Source organism: Misgurnus anguillicaudatus, chromosome 10, assembly GCF_027580225.2.
Source record: "Misgurnus anguillicaudatus chromosome 10, ASM2758022v2, whole genome shotgun sequence".
Lineage (NCBI taxonomy): Eukaryota > Metazoa > Chordata > Actinopteri > Cypriniformes > Cobitidae > Misgurnus > Misgurnus anguillicaudatus.
In genome coordinates this window covers 33,842,679-33,859,931 of record NC_073346.2, presented here as the reverse complement: position 1 = coordinate 33,859,931, position 17,253 = coordinate 33,842,679, and the positions used below count along the sequence as shown (strand labels likewise).

Below are 17,253 nucleotides of genomic sequence, written 5' to 3'. Positions count from 1 at the left end.
AAGGGGAGCTAAATTTCAATGACCTATTTTTTTCACATGCTTGCAGAGAATGGTTTACTTACCAAAACTAAGTTACTGGGTTGTTCTTTTTCACATTTTCTAGGTTGACAGAAGCACTGGGGACCCAATTATAGCACTTAAACATGAAAAAAGTCAGATTTTCATGATATGCCCCCTTTAAACAATCGTAAATAACCTTGACGACACAAAACAAATAAACATGCAATTAAAACAAAAATTCATAAATGTATTTCATTTATTTAATTTAAAATATAAAACATAGATTATAATGAGTGTCAACACTGAACTAAATATTTCTTTCCTTATAAGGAAAAATGCAGTAAAATGCAGCCGAAGAGACTCGAATCAACGAGTGTCCGAACGAACCGATTCACAAATCACTGGAGATTCGCTGCGTTATTACAAGGAGGTGTCCAAACCAGTTTGCGAAGTGTTGTAAAGCTGCTTTAAAATAATATTTGTGTGTTTGATGATCTTCTCCGTCGCATCCGAACGTGAGGGCCTTTAACACAAGTATCTATCTGGTATCAAATGGGTTAACTGATTTTAGTGGGAGGAGAAATAAGAAGTTTCATTTCCCGTCAAAACTTCGTCGTTGACGGTAAATGAGGTCGTAGGTAAACATCTCTGAAGAATCGGTAAGTAAACGTGTTCCTTTTATTTTGTTTGGAAACAAACTGTTTTTATCTGACAATCTGGATACTAAACGTCAAGACGCGCGTGTAGCAGTTTACTTTCACAATAGCTTGTAATACCCAGTGAGCCTTTTATCAGGCTTTAACTACAGTAACTTACCTGCCCAAATAGCTTTTTTGGTAAGTTTACATTTTTATGTTCGTGTTTGAATATTAAATAGTGTGGATAAACCGAAAACCACAGAAACAGTAGCTTATTTGTGATAGTATATTATACTTTTATTATAGCTGCAGTATATATTTTGTACATGGTGTTCCCCACTAAATATATTAATGCACAATTTGTAGAAAGACGTGTTTATGTTCTTGTTTGAATATTAAATAGTGTGGATAAACCGAAAACCACAGAAACAGTAGCTTATTTGTGATAGTATATTATACTTTTATTATAGCTGCAGTATATATTTTGTACATGGTGTTCCCCACTAAATATTAATGCACAATTTGTAGAAAGACATACTTGCCATTATTTTATTAGAAAGAAGTGCAGTAGTTTTTTTCCTTCAACTCAAATAGTATTATACTATATATTTTATATTATATGAATATTATGTATGTGTTCCTGTATAGCTAAGTGGGAGAGATATCAGGGAACACACCTACTAATAATAAAATAATTTTAAAAAGATGCACTGTAAGTTGCTCTAAACCGTCTGTCAAATGCATACATTTACAGGTATACACAAATAACAGCAAATAAAATAAAAAAATAGATAAACTTTCTTACTTCTGCAATATATTTTGCAACATAATGAGGTCATGTGACTACAGGTTAGAATACAATTGTTAACATGTTTATCATATATGTTCTGTCTATATGCTATTTTTAATACAATAGCAGATCGTACATCACACTTTACCATATTCAACAGTACAATGGTGTTGTATTCAGCAGGTCAGCCCACTATCAGCTCACTAGCATTTGAGACACAGTCTGTACTGTATGTGTGTTTGTATTGTTAAATTGAGGAAGTAACTGTAAAACAGTTTTTATGACTTCTCATAAATCAGTAATCTACAGATTTATAACTGCAAACTAAAACGAGAGATTGGTTTGCATATTCAACCTCCATCAGGAAACAAAAAGCAGGATTGGCGAGTCCTTATGTTGTAATTTTGTAATTTTGTTTCCTTGTTTCAGTATAAAGGCAACTGTTGTATTCCTGTGAGAGATGGCATCTTCAATGATTACTGCAGCAAATGGAGTGAAGGTTGTGACTCATGTTATCCCACTAGAGGATAAAATGGAGTCTCCGGACCCGAAAGCAAGCAAGGTGGAGGTGGAAAAGCCCAAACTGCCGCCCAGAACCAGGATGTTTCAGAAGGGAAGGCCCATGACGCTGGGGGTGAGAGTTTGAATGATGTGTTCGATGCACATTGTTTCACACAAATCAATAAATGCAATAATTCGGGATCATTTAATTTCTCTTATCTATTACTTTTGTTTCAGAGGTGCTTTACAGAAAAATAAACATTTCAGTACAATGTCTTAAGTTTGGGAGATGACGCGCATCATTTTCTGAATATATGTGTTGAGTGGACTTGTATGTGTGTTTGTTTATCCAGTTGGTGCAGATGTTTACTGGTTTTGTAATGATGTCACTGTGTACCATCACAATACTGATCGACGGCCTGCAAACCGAATTTATAGTCTTTCTTGGAGTTCCTGTGAGTTTATATTTATTCACTAAAATATTCATGAATGAATATTTGTTCACTTTGTTTTTTTATTATGTCATATTTGAGCCTGTTATTTGCTTGTATAGTTGTGCTTGATACATTTTTTTAACGTAATTTATTAAATATTAAGCACTCATATATCATAAGCTGGGTTTCCATTAAATATTTGTGCAAAATTTTCATAATGACAAGAAACTATTGCGAAATGACATTTAGTCGAAATGTCATGTGTCTAAAACGTAATTTTTAAATCTGAAGATAATTTTTGAAGCCAATAAGAGGCGGTGCCTGCCGTCGCCATCTTGGCCGCGCATCGCTCGCGGATATTCGAAAATGGGTAAAGAGGCAGGACATGGGTGAAGCTGGGGTGGCTGGTTGCTGAAACCACGCCCGCCTAGCTCGACTCTAGTCACTCAAGTGCCACACCCTTAATTCTGCAGAACTTTAAGGCATAATATAATTTACACGGATGAGTTTTAAAGTTGGGCATTTTGACATGAGGGGCTTTGGGAATTGACTCCCTTGAATTGCAGTTTAAGTCACTTCCGTATTGGCTTCATGAGAGATCGGAAAGTTGCCCCTCGAGTTGAACCTACCATTCAATGCGCGCCCGTGATGTCTGGGTATTTTGAATTAAACATTCAAACCTGTAGTTAAATGAAAGTGTATATTTTGCAAATTAAAAGTTATTTTGACTCTTTTACTATTATAAATTATGTTTTTGTGAAGTTAAATAATATTATTGCTGCAACATTGTGCGTGTTGTGTTTTGCTTTTGTATATTTTTACATTTGCTGAATTTTACATACTGTTGTATAGTTTAATCTGCATCAATGAAATGTCTGCCTCCATATTTATGTGTAAAAGTCTGATAGGTCTCAGTTGCTTTGTCCCGCTGACAAGCGTAGTGGGCGGGAACAGCAACGGGGCGGGAACAACAAGGGGTGCAACTCCCCCCATAGGCTAGACCAGTGATTCCCAAACTTTTTCAGCGTGCGGCCCCCCTTGTGTACGGTGCAGTCCTTCCCGGCCTTTAGTCCTTCTAGAACTAAACATTTTAATAAAAAACATTAAATTATACAAAAAAGTAGTGCTTTTGGTTAGTAGCCTTATTTTTTTTTAGGTTTAATTACACAGAATTCATGATAAATTAATGTATTTCATAAAATGTCATAAAACTGGAGCCCCCCTGGTCCCATCTCCCCTCCCCTCCCAGGTTGAAAACCACTGGGCTAGACCGTCTCATTTCGGTTCGCGACGTGGCCTTTAGAGGCTGCCGTCTTCAAATATTGAGCTTGCCTTCAAAGTCCGCGGCCTTAAAAGGATCCAGACCCTGAATTGGGATACATACTGTTCAATATTTAAAAAATGATCATGTGATTTTTACACACATCAGGTGGCTTGCAAATGCGAAAAAACGGTTTCCATTGCAGTTTTGTCATATATTCCTTTATCAAATTGCTGAAAAAGACTCTGAAGACTCACAATGGCCTTTTTTGAGGCCAAAAATACTGTATGCGAATGCCACTGTCTAAATTCTCTATATTAGATAGATAGATAGATAGATAGATAGATAGATAGATAGATAGATAGATAGATAGATAGATAGATAGATAGATAGATAGATAGATAGATAGATAGATAGATAGATAGATAGATAGATAGATAGATAGATAGATAGATAGATAGATTCTCTGCTGTTTTAGTTCAGGCTCAAAAATAATTAAATTTGAATAAGTAACTGTGGCTATAATACAGTTTTGTTTATTTGCCAGTTTGTTGTCTCTGGGATTGTGGCAATTGTTGCAAACAAGAGTTCCCATCCTTCTTTGGTGAGTAAATGCTCATATTTACTGGCTTTGACCTTTTTTGTTGAAATTAACTGCTCTCTTTGCAGTATGCTGTACACAAGTGCAAATGTATTGCTGCTTTTTATATTTTAATAATAATGGCATGATTCTTTTAAGCAATGTGCAATCTAAAAATGGTGCTAAATGGCACTAAACAAAACCTATGTAGAAGAACATGTGTAGCACCTGTGTGCTATGTTGAACCATAAGCGGTGCTTTAGTCATGCTTTAGCACCACCTATGGTTCTACAGAGGTGCTATATAGCGCCTCAAATGGTCCCCCATATGATTACGGGCTTTTTAGTATTATTTAGCATCATTTTTTGTGTGTAATTAAGAGGCATGCTTCCAGTAAAAGATATTGTCCCTGACTTTAAAACAACGGTAATAGTTGGTCTTTAAAAAAATGTTTTACATTTTAATGCAAAATTAGCTAATGGGTGTAAATCTCTGTGCCGATTAGGTTTTATCTAAATTATTGTTGACCTATGACACAACGCGAGTTAAGGCATTTGTATAAGTTTACACATTGTCAGTTTGTGTTAATGGTGTAAGATTGTACATCCAAACACAGTCCACGCCCACTGTCATAACTTTTTATTGTTGTTTTGGAGCAGATCAAGGCCACACTGGCCATGACTGTGATCTGTGCTCTGCTGGCTGCTGCTGGAATTGGCTACTTCAGCTGGGAGCTCAGTTTAAGACCCGGTGGTGATGAATGTACAAACACGTACTGGGACTGTTGGTCGATGAGAACAAGATATTATGTATGTCCATATATAGTGAAGATCAATTTAACATTAACGTTTTGTGGATGCTGTTGTATTTTATTGCTTGATGCACACAAGGTTTGAGTTTTTCTGACAGGACATGACTGTGTTGTATGCCATGTGAACTCTGTTATTTCTGTTATTCAGCAAATGTTGGATGGAGTGAAGGGTCTCCTGCTGGTCCTGTCTTGCCTTGAACTGTGTGTGTGCATTGCTCTGTCCATCTTCTCCATCAAGGCCATCGGTCAGGATGAGACCAAACTTCACCCATTATGTCAACACATGATGAAGTTTGTTTGTGTAAATTAAGGCTCTTATGCATCTAATTTTTGCACCAGTTCTGACTCCCTTGGTCCTCTAGACAGCATCATTGCTGATTAAAAGTAAATAAATATTTTAATGGTGATTATGACAAAATGTTCAGTTAGAGCATCAGTGGGATTTTATCAAATTGTAAATGGCATTAACATTGGTGTTTTAGAGATCTGAGGTCATTTCTGAAAGGTCATAGCTTATAGATTCAAATACCACATTGAGCCATGAATTATCACAATTGTGCCTTTGTCCAAGGCAATAAACCAAAGGTTCAAGATGACTTAATTTGTACAAAGTAAACTGTACATCACTTTGCGTCAACGAAATTAGAAAATTAGTATATACAGGGTTCCCACGAGTCCTTGAAATCCTTGAAAGTTTGTGAATCTGGGGGGAAAATTTAAGGCCCTGGGAAGTTTTTGAAAATATACATACATAGATACAGGTCATTGAAAGTGCTTGAATCTAGTTTATGCAAGAAGTTTTCTGAAAATGAATCCATATTATTCCCTGTGTAGTGTAGAATAAAATATCATAAAAATTCTAGACTTTTTATGCACACATGCTAAACTGTTTGCTTTTAATGCTTATATCTTCTGTATGCAAATTTCATACCAAAATGCTTTTTTGCATAGTTGACACATGAAAACGTCTCGGGTTACGTGTGTAACTGTTGTTTCCTGATAAGGGAACGAGACGCTGCGTCTTCCTTGCCACACTTCCTTCATCCCTGTAACGCCGTCTTTGGCAATATTTCAGATAGCGATATACTTCCTGGCTCCAGCGTCTACTTGTCTTTGTCGTTAAGCCTCACCATTGGTTGAATTTGATATACACATACAGACGCACTTACCCCTGGAGGCGTCCCCAAAGTGTCACCGCAGTGACGCAGCGCGAGTTCCCTCGAAAGGGAACTGTAACAATGTATCTTAAAAGGTAACACGATGTAACCTTGCTCTCACTTGAAATGTGTCCCCACATTTAGTCCTTGAATTTGAGGGTATTGGACCTGGAAAGTCCTTGAAAGGATTTTGAAGTTAACTAAGGTGTGGGAACCCTGTATGATATTCTGAACCTAATTTACTGTGTGAACTTTAATAACTTAATTTATTCTGTCTTACTGATGTTAACATACAGATATGATGTAACAGATTGATGGTCTCTTTATTTCAGGATGAAGCAAAAGTTGACAGCAGCAGTACCAGCAGTCTTCTGAAAAACGAATTGCAATGAATTGCAGCTCCAAACCCTGAGGGGACTGTATCTCATATTTTCAAATATACCTATCCAAAAATGTAATCACAAGCTGACAAAAATTACTTTATGGGTGAAAATGCACTTCTATATGAGCCACTCTGTGTTGGACATATGTGGATTTTAATTGTCTAAATAAAATGCATTGTTCTTTTATTATATATCTCTTATATCTATATATATTAAATTTATTATTGTTATATTTTAATTATTTCATAAATATATAAGACATTGATCTCCAACATTGGTCCTGCATGCATCTCCTGAGCACTGTCTATAAATATTCTCAAATGTAATCTTTAATTATTTCATTTCTTATTTTTTTATTCATAAAAATAAAGTGCATGTTATACAGTAGATATACATGTTTAGCATTGCATATTATTTTTTGTCATAAGCAGTATAAATTATATATTTCATTTGAATTTAAAGCATTGTCACCATTCAGAATGAATATGGGGCAATGGACTGTAATGCAACTGGCCATCTACCGCAGTGGTTCTCAGACTTTTTCACCGTGCGGCCCCCTTTGTGTTTGGTGCATTCCTTGGCGGCCCCCCCAAAGAAAATTTATGGAAAAAAACAGTTCTAAAACTTCACATTTTAATTAAACAAAACATTAAATCATACAAAGTAGTGCTGAATAATTTTTTTTTTGGTTTAATTTCACAGAATTCATGATAAATTAATGTATTTTATAAAATGTCATAAAACTGGGGCCCCCCTGGGGGCCCCGGACCCCAGTTTGAGAACCACTGATCTACCGTATCTAGATTCTCAGGTGTAACCTTTCTGTGGCACAAGATGCTGACGTAGGCTTCGGGCCTCCCGTGACCCTGCAGAGGAGAAACAGATTGCATGGATGGAATGTAATCCAGTCACAATGGAAGTGCTTCATATTGTAGACATGCACACAAAATATAGATCAACACCTAACTTTAGAATATACAAACACAATGTGTATGTTGCAGGTTTACAGCTTTTTCTTCTACCAAACACTTCCACTAAACAGGAGAGCATGCTCTTATTTACTTCAATTTATATATTTTGGGGTTTATTTTACCCCCATTTTTCGGCGTGCGGCCCCCTTTGCGTACAGTCGGTGCATCCCTTCATGGCCCCCCCAAAGAGAATTTATGACATAAAACATTACAAAACTCAAAATTTGAATTAAGCAAAAAAAAATTTTTTTTGAATGTAGTGCTGTTGGTTAGTAGCCTTATTTTTTCTCAGGTTTAAGTACACAGAATTTATGATAAATTAATGTATTTTATAAAATGTCACCATTTCAGGGGCCCCCAGTTTGGGAACCACTGCACTAGAGGTCCTCGATGTGACTTAAAATGATCTACAATAAGACATAACTTTAAATCAATAGTGTTTGGTTATTTTTATAATAAATGCACGTCTTTGTCAAGCTCTAAAATATTTTATTGAGTAAAGTAAGTATTTTGGGTGGGGGCATTCAAATAATGTTATGTAAAACGGGGGACCTTCATGTCAAAAAGATTGTATAGTACACACACACACCCCAAAACAAGCCAAGAATATAAACAGATGTTGCATGCAGCCTGCAGACTCTCGCGTAATCTTGTCTCAGCTCAACTCGTCTACATAATTCATCATACCCGCGTTTAAAAATACCCCGCGCGTGCAGGGCTGTAAACGGGAATAAAGTACGGAGGGGTGAATGAGATTTCTCGTGACCGAGCAAACCTGGATGTCTGTGGCATTCTCCTTTAGCCGCCCCCCATCATGACATCAACACTGCGGGGACGCGCAGAGTCTGCTGCAGAACGCCAGTGCCAGTGCGCAAAGGTAAGCGAGCGCTCCTCTCCACACATGTGCATGTTGTTATTACGCGTAAAGTGCGCTTTTTAAAATAATCACTTACATCCCAAAGTGCATGAATTTCATTTTATGCACCCCAGATCTGCGTGTTTTGACGCGTACTGTTGTGATTGCGTTTGCAGTTTTTTGATATTGTTGAGTGATTGGTGGTCTGTCGGGATGTACGAGTCTCAGATTAAAGCGTTCAAGAAGGCAGAGCCCAAAACGCTTGGCGTGAGTTACACTGCAACAAACAACGTCACAATTTGGCATCGATTATTTATTGTGCTATAACATTATACTCATTATATTGAGTTTGAGCAGATTGTTTACATTTGGTTAAAGATGGCATATAAGTTGTTTTTTGTCATTATTGGTGATTTAATTTATTATGTCCTTATAATATGTTTGAAAGGCTTTAGTTATAACGTGCAAGCACGTACAATAGTGTGTTTATTAAATGATAACTGGCCAACATCCAAGGACACACCCATATCTAAGATTCAGACACCAATACACATGAACAGAAGTAAAAGAGACATCAATTCTTTTATAATGTACAGTACCTGTTTTATTCAGTACACAATGCATTCATAAGTAAGACACACAGTTTATAACATACATTATTAGCATTACATTTGTCTGACTCCATATAGAAAGCATACAGACATGCCAATGCATGTTTAAAATTTTTAATCTCTATTTTAATTTATTTAGGCTGTTCAGATCGTAATTGGATTTTTCACTGTCATTTTGAGCACAATTGTCTATAAGCTGCATTATCACATCCAGCGTGAAATCATCATCCTCATCATCAATGGTGCTCAGGTACAAACACATGCATACATACAGTAAGCATAAAAAGATAAATCAGTTAGGTAAAGTTTAACATTGATCGTGTGACTTGTGAAACTGTTTATACAGCTCGTCATAACTGGAATTATTCTGGTGCATACTGGGAGGAGGCCATCTAAACGTTTGGTAGGTTAATAATGTATGCACAAATATTAACGTTTGTAATGTGCAGTAGTCTTGTAGCAAGACTAGACATCGGCTCACAGTCTGGTTCATTTTACATCTTATTTCGGCAAATAGCTGCCTGCATACTGCGTAGAGTACACAGGAAGAGATTATTTGACCGACATAAATGTAAAGTGATCAGCTATGGTTTTTATGGGACAGTTGTAACCACAGTCAATATTTTCCCTTTCATTTTATGAATTTTAGGCATTCTCTTATTACATAGTTTATACTATGTTACAAGTCAAGGGTGTAAAATTTGATCAATGTATCTGTATCAATAAAGAGATTATATTGTGATTATATTCATATTGTATTGTTCAAATAGATTTTCTTTGTCGCAGGTGCTGACAACCATTGTTCTGCAGTTACTAACAGCAGCATTTGATGTTGTTGGATTTGGGCTCATGGCCAGACACATCCCATTCAGAGGAGAGTCGTACTACTACAGGGACACTGAGGTAAACAAACAGAGACGCTGCATTCTGCTTGCCCCCGAGCCAAAACCCCTTCATGTCTACAAACAGTACATGTATGAATACCGAACAAAATTTATAATAAAATGAATAATAGATATAACTCAGGCTTACCTCAATTATTAAACAAAAGGGAAAATGTTATACTTCATTCAGCTTGTAGTTTAGGATTCATCAAACGTTTGCTTGTTCACTGACATATCTGTTAATCTGTAATTTTTTCTTTCTGTCCTATACATGAAACTAAAGAGTAAATCATTTTAGAGTAGGCATTAGGAATGAAGAAACAATACATGTGACAGACACCGGACTGTAGTTAAAAGGATAGTTTACCCAAAAATGAAAATTACCCCATGATTTATTCACCCTCAAGTCATCCTCAATGTATATGATTATTTATTTTCAGACAAAGACAATTGGAGTTATATTAGAAAATGTCCTGGCTTTTCCAACTTAGCTTTATAAAGGTTGTAAATGATGCCAGAGTCCTGCACGGGTCCATTTTTGGAGACCCCCTCCCGCCCGTACTCGCAAAGTTCAGCACCAGATCCGACTCGTCACCCGTGATAATATCAAAATTAAATCCGCACCCGCCCAGACCCGGTAATATTTGGCCCATTACCCGACGCGTACCCGCACATGCCTAAATCACACACACTAAAATCATTTCAATTAAAGTGTTTTATTTTTATTTTCTTGTACCTCTCTCAACATCATGAATGGGCTAATGATACAGGCTAAAGTGCGCTTTGTTTTGCGCCATTCAAGTAGCCTACCATCGGCACCTAAATAGGCTATGGAACCTGATAACTATCAGAGATGGGACCAAGTCACACATGTGCAAGTCTCAAGTCTGAACCTTCAAGTCTCAAGTAAGTCCCAAGTATTTGTTTTCTTGGTCAAGTCAAGTCACAGGCTATGTCAAGTCAAGTCAAGTCCTGTAGTAGGTCAAGTCAAGTCCAAGTCAAGTCACCTTTATTATTGTAATTTTACCTGCAGAATCTGGTCTTAATAAAGTAAAAAGACAAGATATACAGTAAGTAACTATCAGTAAATTACAATAATTTGGATTTGCATTGTAAATACTCATGTTCAGTAAAATACATCATGGAATCAAACAAAATTGTTACTTCATAAATTATTTATTTTTCACTTCTGCCAACCGTAATTGAAATGTTTGAAATTTTCAACATTGAGTCCATAAAACAAATAACAGCTTAAAGGAATATTTCATTTTCTTAAAAGAAAAATCCAGATAATTTACTCACCACCATGTCATCCAAAATGTTGATGTCTTTCTTTGTTCAGTCGAGAAGAAATTATGTTTTTTGAGGAAAACATTGCAGGATTTTTCTCATTTTAATGGACTTCAATAGACACCAACAATTAATACTTAACTCAACACTTAACAGTTTTTTTCAACGGAGTTTCAAAGGACCACAAACGATCCCAAACGAGGCACAAGGGTCTTATCTAGCAAAACGACTGTCACTTTCGACAACAAACATAACAAATATACACCTCCAAAGCACAACTTCTCGTCCAGATCCGGTCGTCATGCGCTAGCGCGACCCGACGCAATAAGCCATCACGTCAAGAGGTCACAGAGGACGAACGCGAAACTCCGCCCCAGTGTTTACAAGTGTGTTGAAAGAGGACCGTTCCTACGTTGTTGTATGTGAAATTATACTAATTAATGTCTTTGTGTTAGTTTATTGTTTAAAATTGTCCGCAAATGTGCGTTTTAGATATGTAACACGTGACCTCCCTACGTCACTACGCATTTACGTTAGGTCGCGCTGGACCGGACCCAAACGAAAAGCTGTGCTACAAAAGTGGATATTTTTTATTTTTCTTCTCAAAAATGACAATCGTTTTGTTAGATAAGACCCTTATGCCTCGTTTGGGATTGTTTATTGTCCTTTGAAACTCCGTTGAAAAAAACTGTTAAGTGTTGAGTTAAGTATTAATTGTTGGTGTCTATTAAAGTCCATTAAAATGAGAAAAATCCTGCAATGTTTACCTCAAAAAACATAATTTCTTCTCGACTGAACAAAGAAAGACATCAACATTTTGGATGACATTTTTCTTTTAAGAAAATTGAATATTCCTTTAACAGACTCCTCTCTGAACACCTCTCTCTCTCTCTCTCTCTCTCTCTCTCTCTCTCTCTCTCTCTCTCTCTCTCACGCACACACACACGCGCGCGCGCCCAGAAAAAACGAGAGACACTTTCAACTCTTCCGTTTGCGCGCCTACATTTGAAATAACGAACTTGAGCGTGCAAAAGACGTGTGAACCACCCCTAGCATTGTAGAATCGAGTGTGTGTGTGTGTGTGTGTGTGTTCAGGTGGCAAACATAGAAAAAGTAGCCAAGTCTCGTACCGCGCAGATCAAGGGAAGTATTTATAAAAAATAAATACAAATTATTTTGCCCACATTTGTCCCTAACACGGTATGATGAGGGTTGATGGCTACTTTAGCTATTTTTACATTAGCTAACTACCAACTAACCAGATATTATCAAATTGACAAGCACTTACTGGGCAGAATGGCTCTTCAAATGACGGACGAAATTGGCTGGCTGCCTGTGATTTTAATGTTCCATGTCTTGCAACACACGGTTCGCCTTTTGCCATGTTGTTGAAGCCAAAAGCGATGACCCTTGGTACCCTCCGGCTGACATGTTGATATCTGATCTAAGTGGGCGTGGTGTGCGTAAGGTACGAGAGGGCATGACGGATGATAGTGTCGTGATTCAGTCATGACAACGCCATTCTCAGCCTGCGCTCCAGCTGGGTCAACTTTATTTTTTTAAATAATTTAGATATTTTATATTCAAACTGAAAACATGATGTGATTAACACTCGAGTCATTCAAGTCATCGTGTCTCAAGTCAAGTCGTGTCTCAAGTCAAGTCAAGTCCCAAGTCTTTAACTTCCAAGTCCGAGTCAAGTCTCATTTATTTTATTTTTTGTCAAGTCACAAGTCACAAAAATAGCGACTAGAGTCGACTCGAGTCCAAGTCACCAAGTCACAAGTCCCCATGTCTGATAACTATACACAAATAGACTTAATAATGAAAAAAAAAACAAGGAAAAATACAACCTACCTACACAACCCCTGCTGTGCTCCTACAAGCCTCGTCTCGAAATTCTTTCTAAGAAAAGACGTTCCCAACTTCCGGCTATCAGTGGTAAAACTGTATGCAACTCCTGCAACGCTCGCTCCAACTAGGCGACGAGCATCAACAAAGGTTGCGCACTGTCGCAATGGTGGTGACGTGATGGGTCAAATGTCATATGTTGCGCATGTAATGGTAATTTGGACATACAAATATTGCACATATTTTCATTCGCGCTACTACCGCCCGCACCGAGTTAATTATACGCCCGATTCCCCGGCCGTGAATTTTAGGAATGTCACAATCCACCCATTTTAGACACTTTTATCAGGACCCGTTGGAGAATTCTGAATGGTGCTTCTGATTTAAAGCCCAAAAAAGTGCATCCATTTTTCAGTAATCCACACTTCAGGAGGTTAAGTATTTCCCCGCCATTGATGAGTTATTTCATCAATTAAGAGAAAACACTTCCCTGCCAATGACGAGTTTTTACGGCAATCCATATTTCCGCCATTGTCCACTAGGTGGCGATTTTACACAATTTAAAAAACACTAAAGCATGTAAGGTTTCAAAAACAGTAAATGAAGAGTTTCGTTGCAAAACGAGATAAATCAATTTTTTAACATTTTTGTCAAAACATGTTTATTATTATGTTATCATGTTATTATTTTGTTTTATGGTGCTGCTTAGCTGTATTTTTTAAGTTATGAAGGTTTAAATCAAAACAAACCAACTGCAGTTGCATTGAAATTAATTGGAATGCAGAACCAAAAAAACGCGATTTCTGAACAATTAACAAAACGGTGGTTATCTCGTTTTGCAACGAAACTCTTCAAATATTCCATGTATGTTTTGATCATCTCTCTGAATCTGATCTCTAACAAAAGTACAAAAATGCAATTATCTCAGCTTTTTGTTCAAAATTTGGTATTTAAGGAAAACCTACCCATATTTTAGAGGTGATAAAAAAGAAAACACTGGCGGGAAAGAGTTAATAAAGGCCTTTGCCTTCTCAATCAGTACTATTTTGGGGTGGATTACTTCTGTGAAGGACAAATGTTTTTTTTTGCGCTTTAAATCAGAAGCCCCATACCATTATAAATCTTGGAACAGCCAGGACATTTTTTTTAAATATTTATTATATATTACTCTGATTGTGTTTGTCTAAAAAAAAGATGAACATATACATCAGGGATTTCTTGGGAGTGAGTAGGTCATGGAGTGGTTTTCATTTTTGGGTGAACTATCCCTTTAAGTGTGTATCAGTCGAAGGAGAGATGTGACTTCAGGCTTTGTCCTGCTTGTTTCAGTGGTGTTGTGACCCACTTCACTCTGTTTGGGCTTGCTGTGGAGAAGGAGAGAGAGGTGGACAGAAAGAGGTGAGTCACATTACAAGCTTTACAGCAAGAATATCACAAACACATCTTGTGACTCGGAGTACGGTTAAGATTCCAGACAATGTGTTCTCTAAGTTAGAATTGAATTTGAATCTAAGACTTGGTTTAGACCTGTTTATATTTTAGTATATTTTATTACTCCAGGAAAGGATTTCCAGGCATTTATTATTTATTTTTAGAAATTCGATCTGCATAGTTGTGGTATTATTTAGACTATTAAACTGAAGATTGAAGTGTAACATTTTCCCCCTTTAAGAATTGAGGAGCTCAGATGCAAAACCCTCTAAACACCACCTCCATCAAAAATTAGATGATAATAACCAAATGCTCTCGACAAGTACTATACGTTCATCAAATCTGCTTAATCCAAGGCATTCAGAAATACCAGTTTATTGCCAGAATCCATTAAGAGTCTTATAAAAAAAATGCTCATTTACAAGAAAACATGTCAGACGCACTTAGAGGGTTTTGCATCTGAGCTTTTCAATTGTATCTAACCATAAAGTTTTGTTCAGTGCATATACACATATTTTCATTCTAAAATAACAGGCACAATATGTAATGTGGAACTGCGCAGACCTATGTCATGAAAGTGTTGCGAGAGAGATTCGAAAGAAGAATTTCATAAGCCAATCAAACTGGCCAGTGCCGCATGCGGAAGTATTCGCGCTTAGCACAGGAGTTTTCAAACTTTATGATGCCAAGGACCCACAAAAATGATGGACCATACTTTGACCATAAATCTTGTGTCATAGCAGCTTCACAAGGACATATTGCTGAACAAACCACAGTGAGTGAGATAAAGATTACAGTGACTCTAATAAGAAAAACACACTAGAAAGATAGCAAATATTTAATCACATTTTTCTCTAAAGTCTTCCGGGGACCCCCTAACCTCCTGGAGGCCCCCAATTTGGACTCCCACTTTGTTGTGGCTTCTATCAATTTACACTACGGCTTACATTATAATTGCAACAGTTATAAAACTATTTCAATACATCATAAATGAACATGATTTGTGAGTCCTGTCGTATCGGTTCCTAGCGACAGTGAAGGTGAACTTTGTTTCACACAGCATCATCAAGCTGCAGCCAATGTTGTTGTTTATTGACCTCTGGTGGTGAATCAAACTATTTTTATTGTTTGATTTGTGGATTGAAATTTGATATAGATCTGATAAATATTGTCTTTCATGTTTTCTGGTTTGTATTACAGTTCTTAGTGAACGGTATCTTGGGAACCCTGATCGGTGTTCTTGTGCTAGCGTGTATCATTGGTTTGGTTGTATCTCTCTTCGGAGTTTACTCTCTTTCTGTTAGTGCCATAAAGGTATGTATTTCATCATTATATCATTAAAAGGGCCTTAATATAGACATTTGGTTCATTGTTTTGTATGTGTTTTGTTATGAGACTTACTTTCTAATTCACTGTTTATTATCAGGAGCTGACACCCATCCCGCATTCAACAGCAAACCAACATTATGGTGCTGGCCTTCATGCCCAGAATGCGATTCATTCTGGAAACTGACAGAATAAAAGACCTTTAAAGCAGAATGGCACAGTTTTAGCACAGTTTTACACCATCTGAAAAAAAGAGGACTGTTTCACCTACAAAACTCACAGGTAAACTACGGGAAAAAAAAACTTTTGTGATGTTGTAAATAGTGTTTTGGACGTAAAACAGAAATCTCGTTTTTGCTTGGCTGCTGCTGTCACAGGCTTTAGGATTGCTGTAGTTTAAAAGCTCTAGTTAATAGTTATCCGTACCTCGGTTGATTTTGCACTTATAAACTGTAGCTTCCTAGCATGAAATGCAAATCAAATGTTTACCCAGAAATCTGGGCCAGAATCCAGTGTTATACATGTATGTTAATGGGGGACATGTATTCGTCTTTATCTGAAAGTTTGTGAAATTCAGCTTTAGGTACATTAGGTACAGAACATTATGAAGAAATTACGGTGAATAGAAACGGTAAGACAGATCTGTGATATCTTCTTGTTTTGTAGCATTTTGTACCAACTTTTGCATGCATCTTTATATGGGTCAACATGGCCACATGAGGACATGCCGGGAAACATTTATCAAGTTTCTATTTCTTAAAATGAATTTAAACATGTAAGCTAAAACTAAGCAGGCCAGAGGACATTTTATTTACTTACGAAATAAATAATAAAAGTGTTCAACATAAACGAAAAGCTTGATAAATGTGGCTTGTGTTCAAAGGATCATCTCTATAACAGAGAAATCTGAATTTCAACACCAGTGAAAATCTAAACAGCATCGCTTGGCAATTTTTTGTCATCTCGTTTTATCCGTACTGATTCTTCAGGAAAGCTATGATGACTGCCAACTCTGTAAGTGCCACCACTTGTGACCAAAATAGTGGACACCCCAATGACTAAAGGTCAGAGGTTGAACCCTCAGTCAAGGGCTCGACTTTGGTGATGTTAAATCCTCTTGTGGAAGCATGTGTCGTCTGTTCTGTGTCAGTAGATCTTTGTCATTGTGACAGCATGTGAGATTTACATTGTGCCTGTGGTCAGTGATCTCTCTTGACGTGTAGTAACATGAAAATGTAGTATGTAGTAACTTGGCTGTGTTGTGTTGAATGTATTTGACTGATATTTCAAATAAACTTGATTTACTACACAATATGGTGCTTTTGTAAAAACTGTCTTTATATATAAATTAGCAAATATAAACAGCAGGGGGAGTACACATTCATCCATTAGGGCAGGTAAGAAAAATGTGAGATGCATTTCATTTAGCCATTTCCCTTTTCAAGACTTGCTGGAATAAGTGTACATGAATATTTTAT

At 36.9% G+C, this 17,253-nt stretch overlaps 2 protein-coding genes across 3 annotated transcripts; both read left to right on the top strand.

Moving 5' to 3' along the window:
- The first annotated feature begins 477 nt into the window (after window positions 1-477).
- Window positions 478-6,942, top strand: LOC129448574 (membrane-spanning 4-domains subfamily A member 4A). Its single transcript, XM_073872420.1, has 7 exons — window positions 478-659; window positions 1,858-2,062; window positions 2,283-2,384; window positions 4,172-4,228; window positions 4,864-5,013; window positions 5,164-5,270; window positions 6,510-6,942. The coding sequence occupies exons 2-7, from the start codon at window positions 1,889-1,891 to the stop codon at window positions 6,562-6,564; spliced, it is 645 nt and encodes a 214-aa protein (XP_073728521.1). The 5' UTR covers window positions 478-659; window positions 1,858-1,888; the 3' UTR covers window positions 6,565-6,942.
- Window positions 6,943-8,382: 1,440 nt separating this feature from the next.
- On the top strand, window positions 8,383-17,087 carry LOC129448575 (uncharacterized). Of its 2 annotated transcripts, XM_055211058.2 has the most exons (8): window positions 8,383-8,403; window positions 8,559-8,649; window positions 9,133-9,243; window positions 9,340-9,396; window positions 9,780-9,896; window positions 14,348-14,416; window positions 15,650-15,763; window positions 15,876-17,087. In XM_055211058.2, the coding sequence occupies exons 2-8, from the start codon at window positions 8,596-8,598 to the stop codon at window positions 15,960-15,962; spliced, it is 609 nt and encodes a 202-aa protein (XP_055067033.1). In that variant the 5' UTR covers window positions 8,383-8,403; window positions 8,559-8,595; the 3' UTR covers window positions 15,963-17,087. The 2 variants fall into 2 exon arrangements, with proteins under 2 accessions (XP_055067033.1, XP_055067034.1); XM_055211059.2 differs by lacking the exon at window positions 14,348-14,416.
- The last annotated feature ends 166 nt before the right edge of the window (window positions 17,088-17,253 follow it).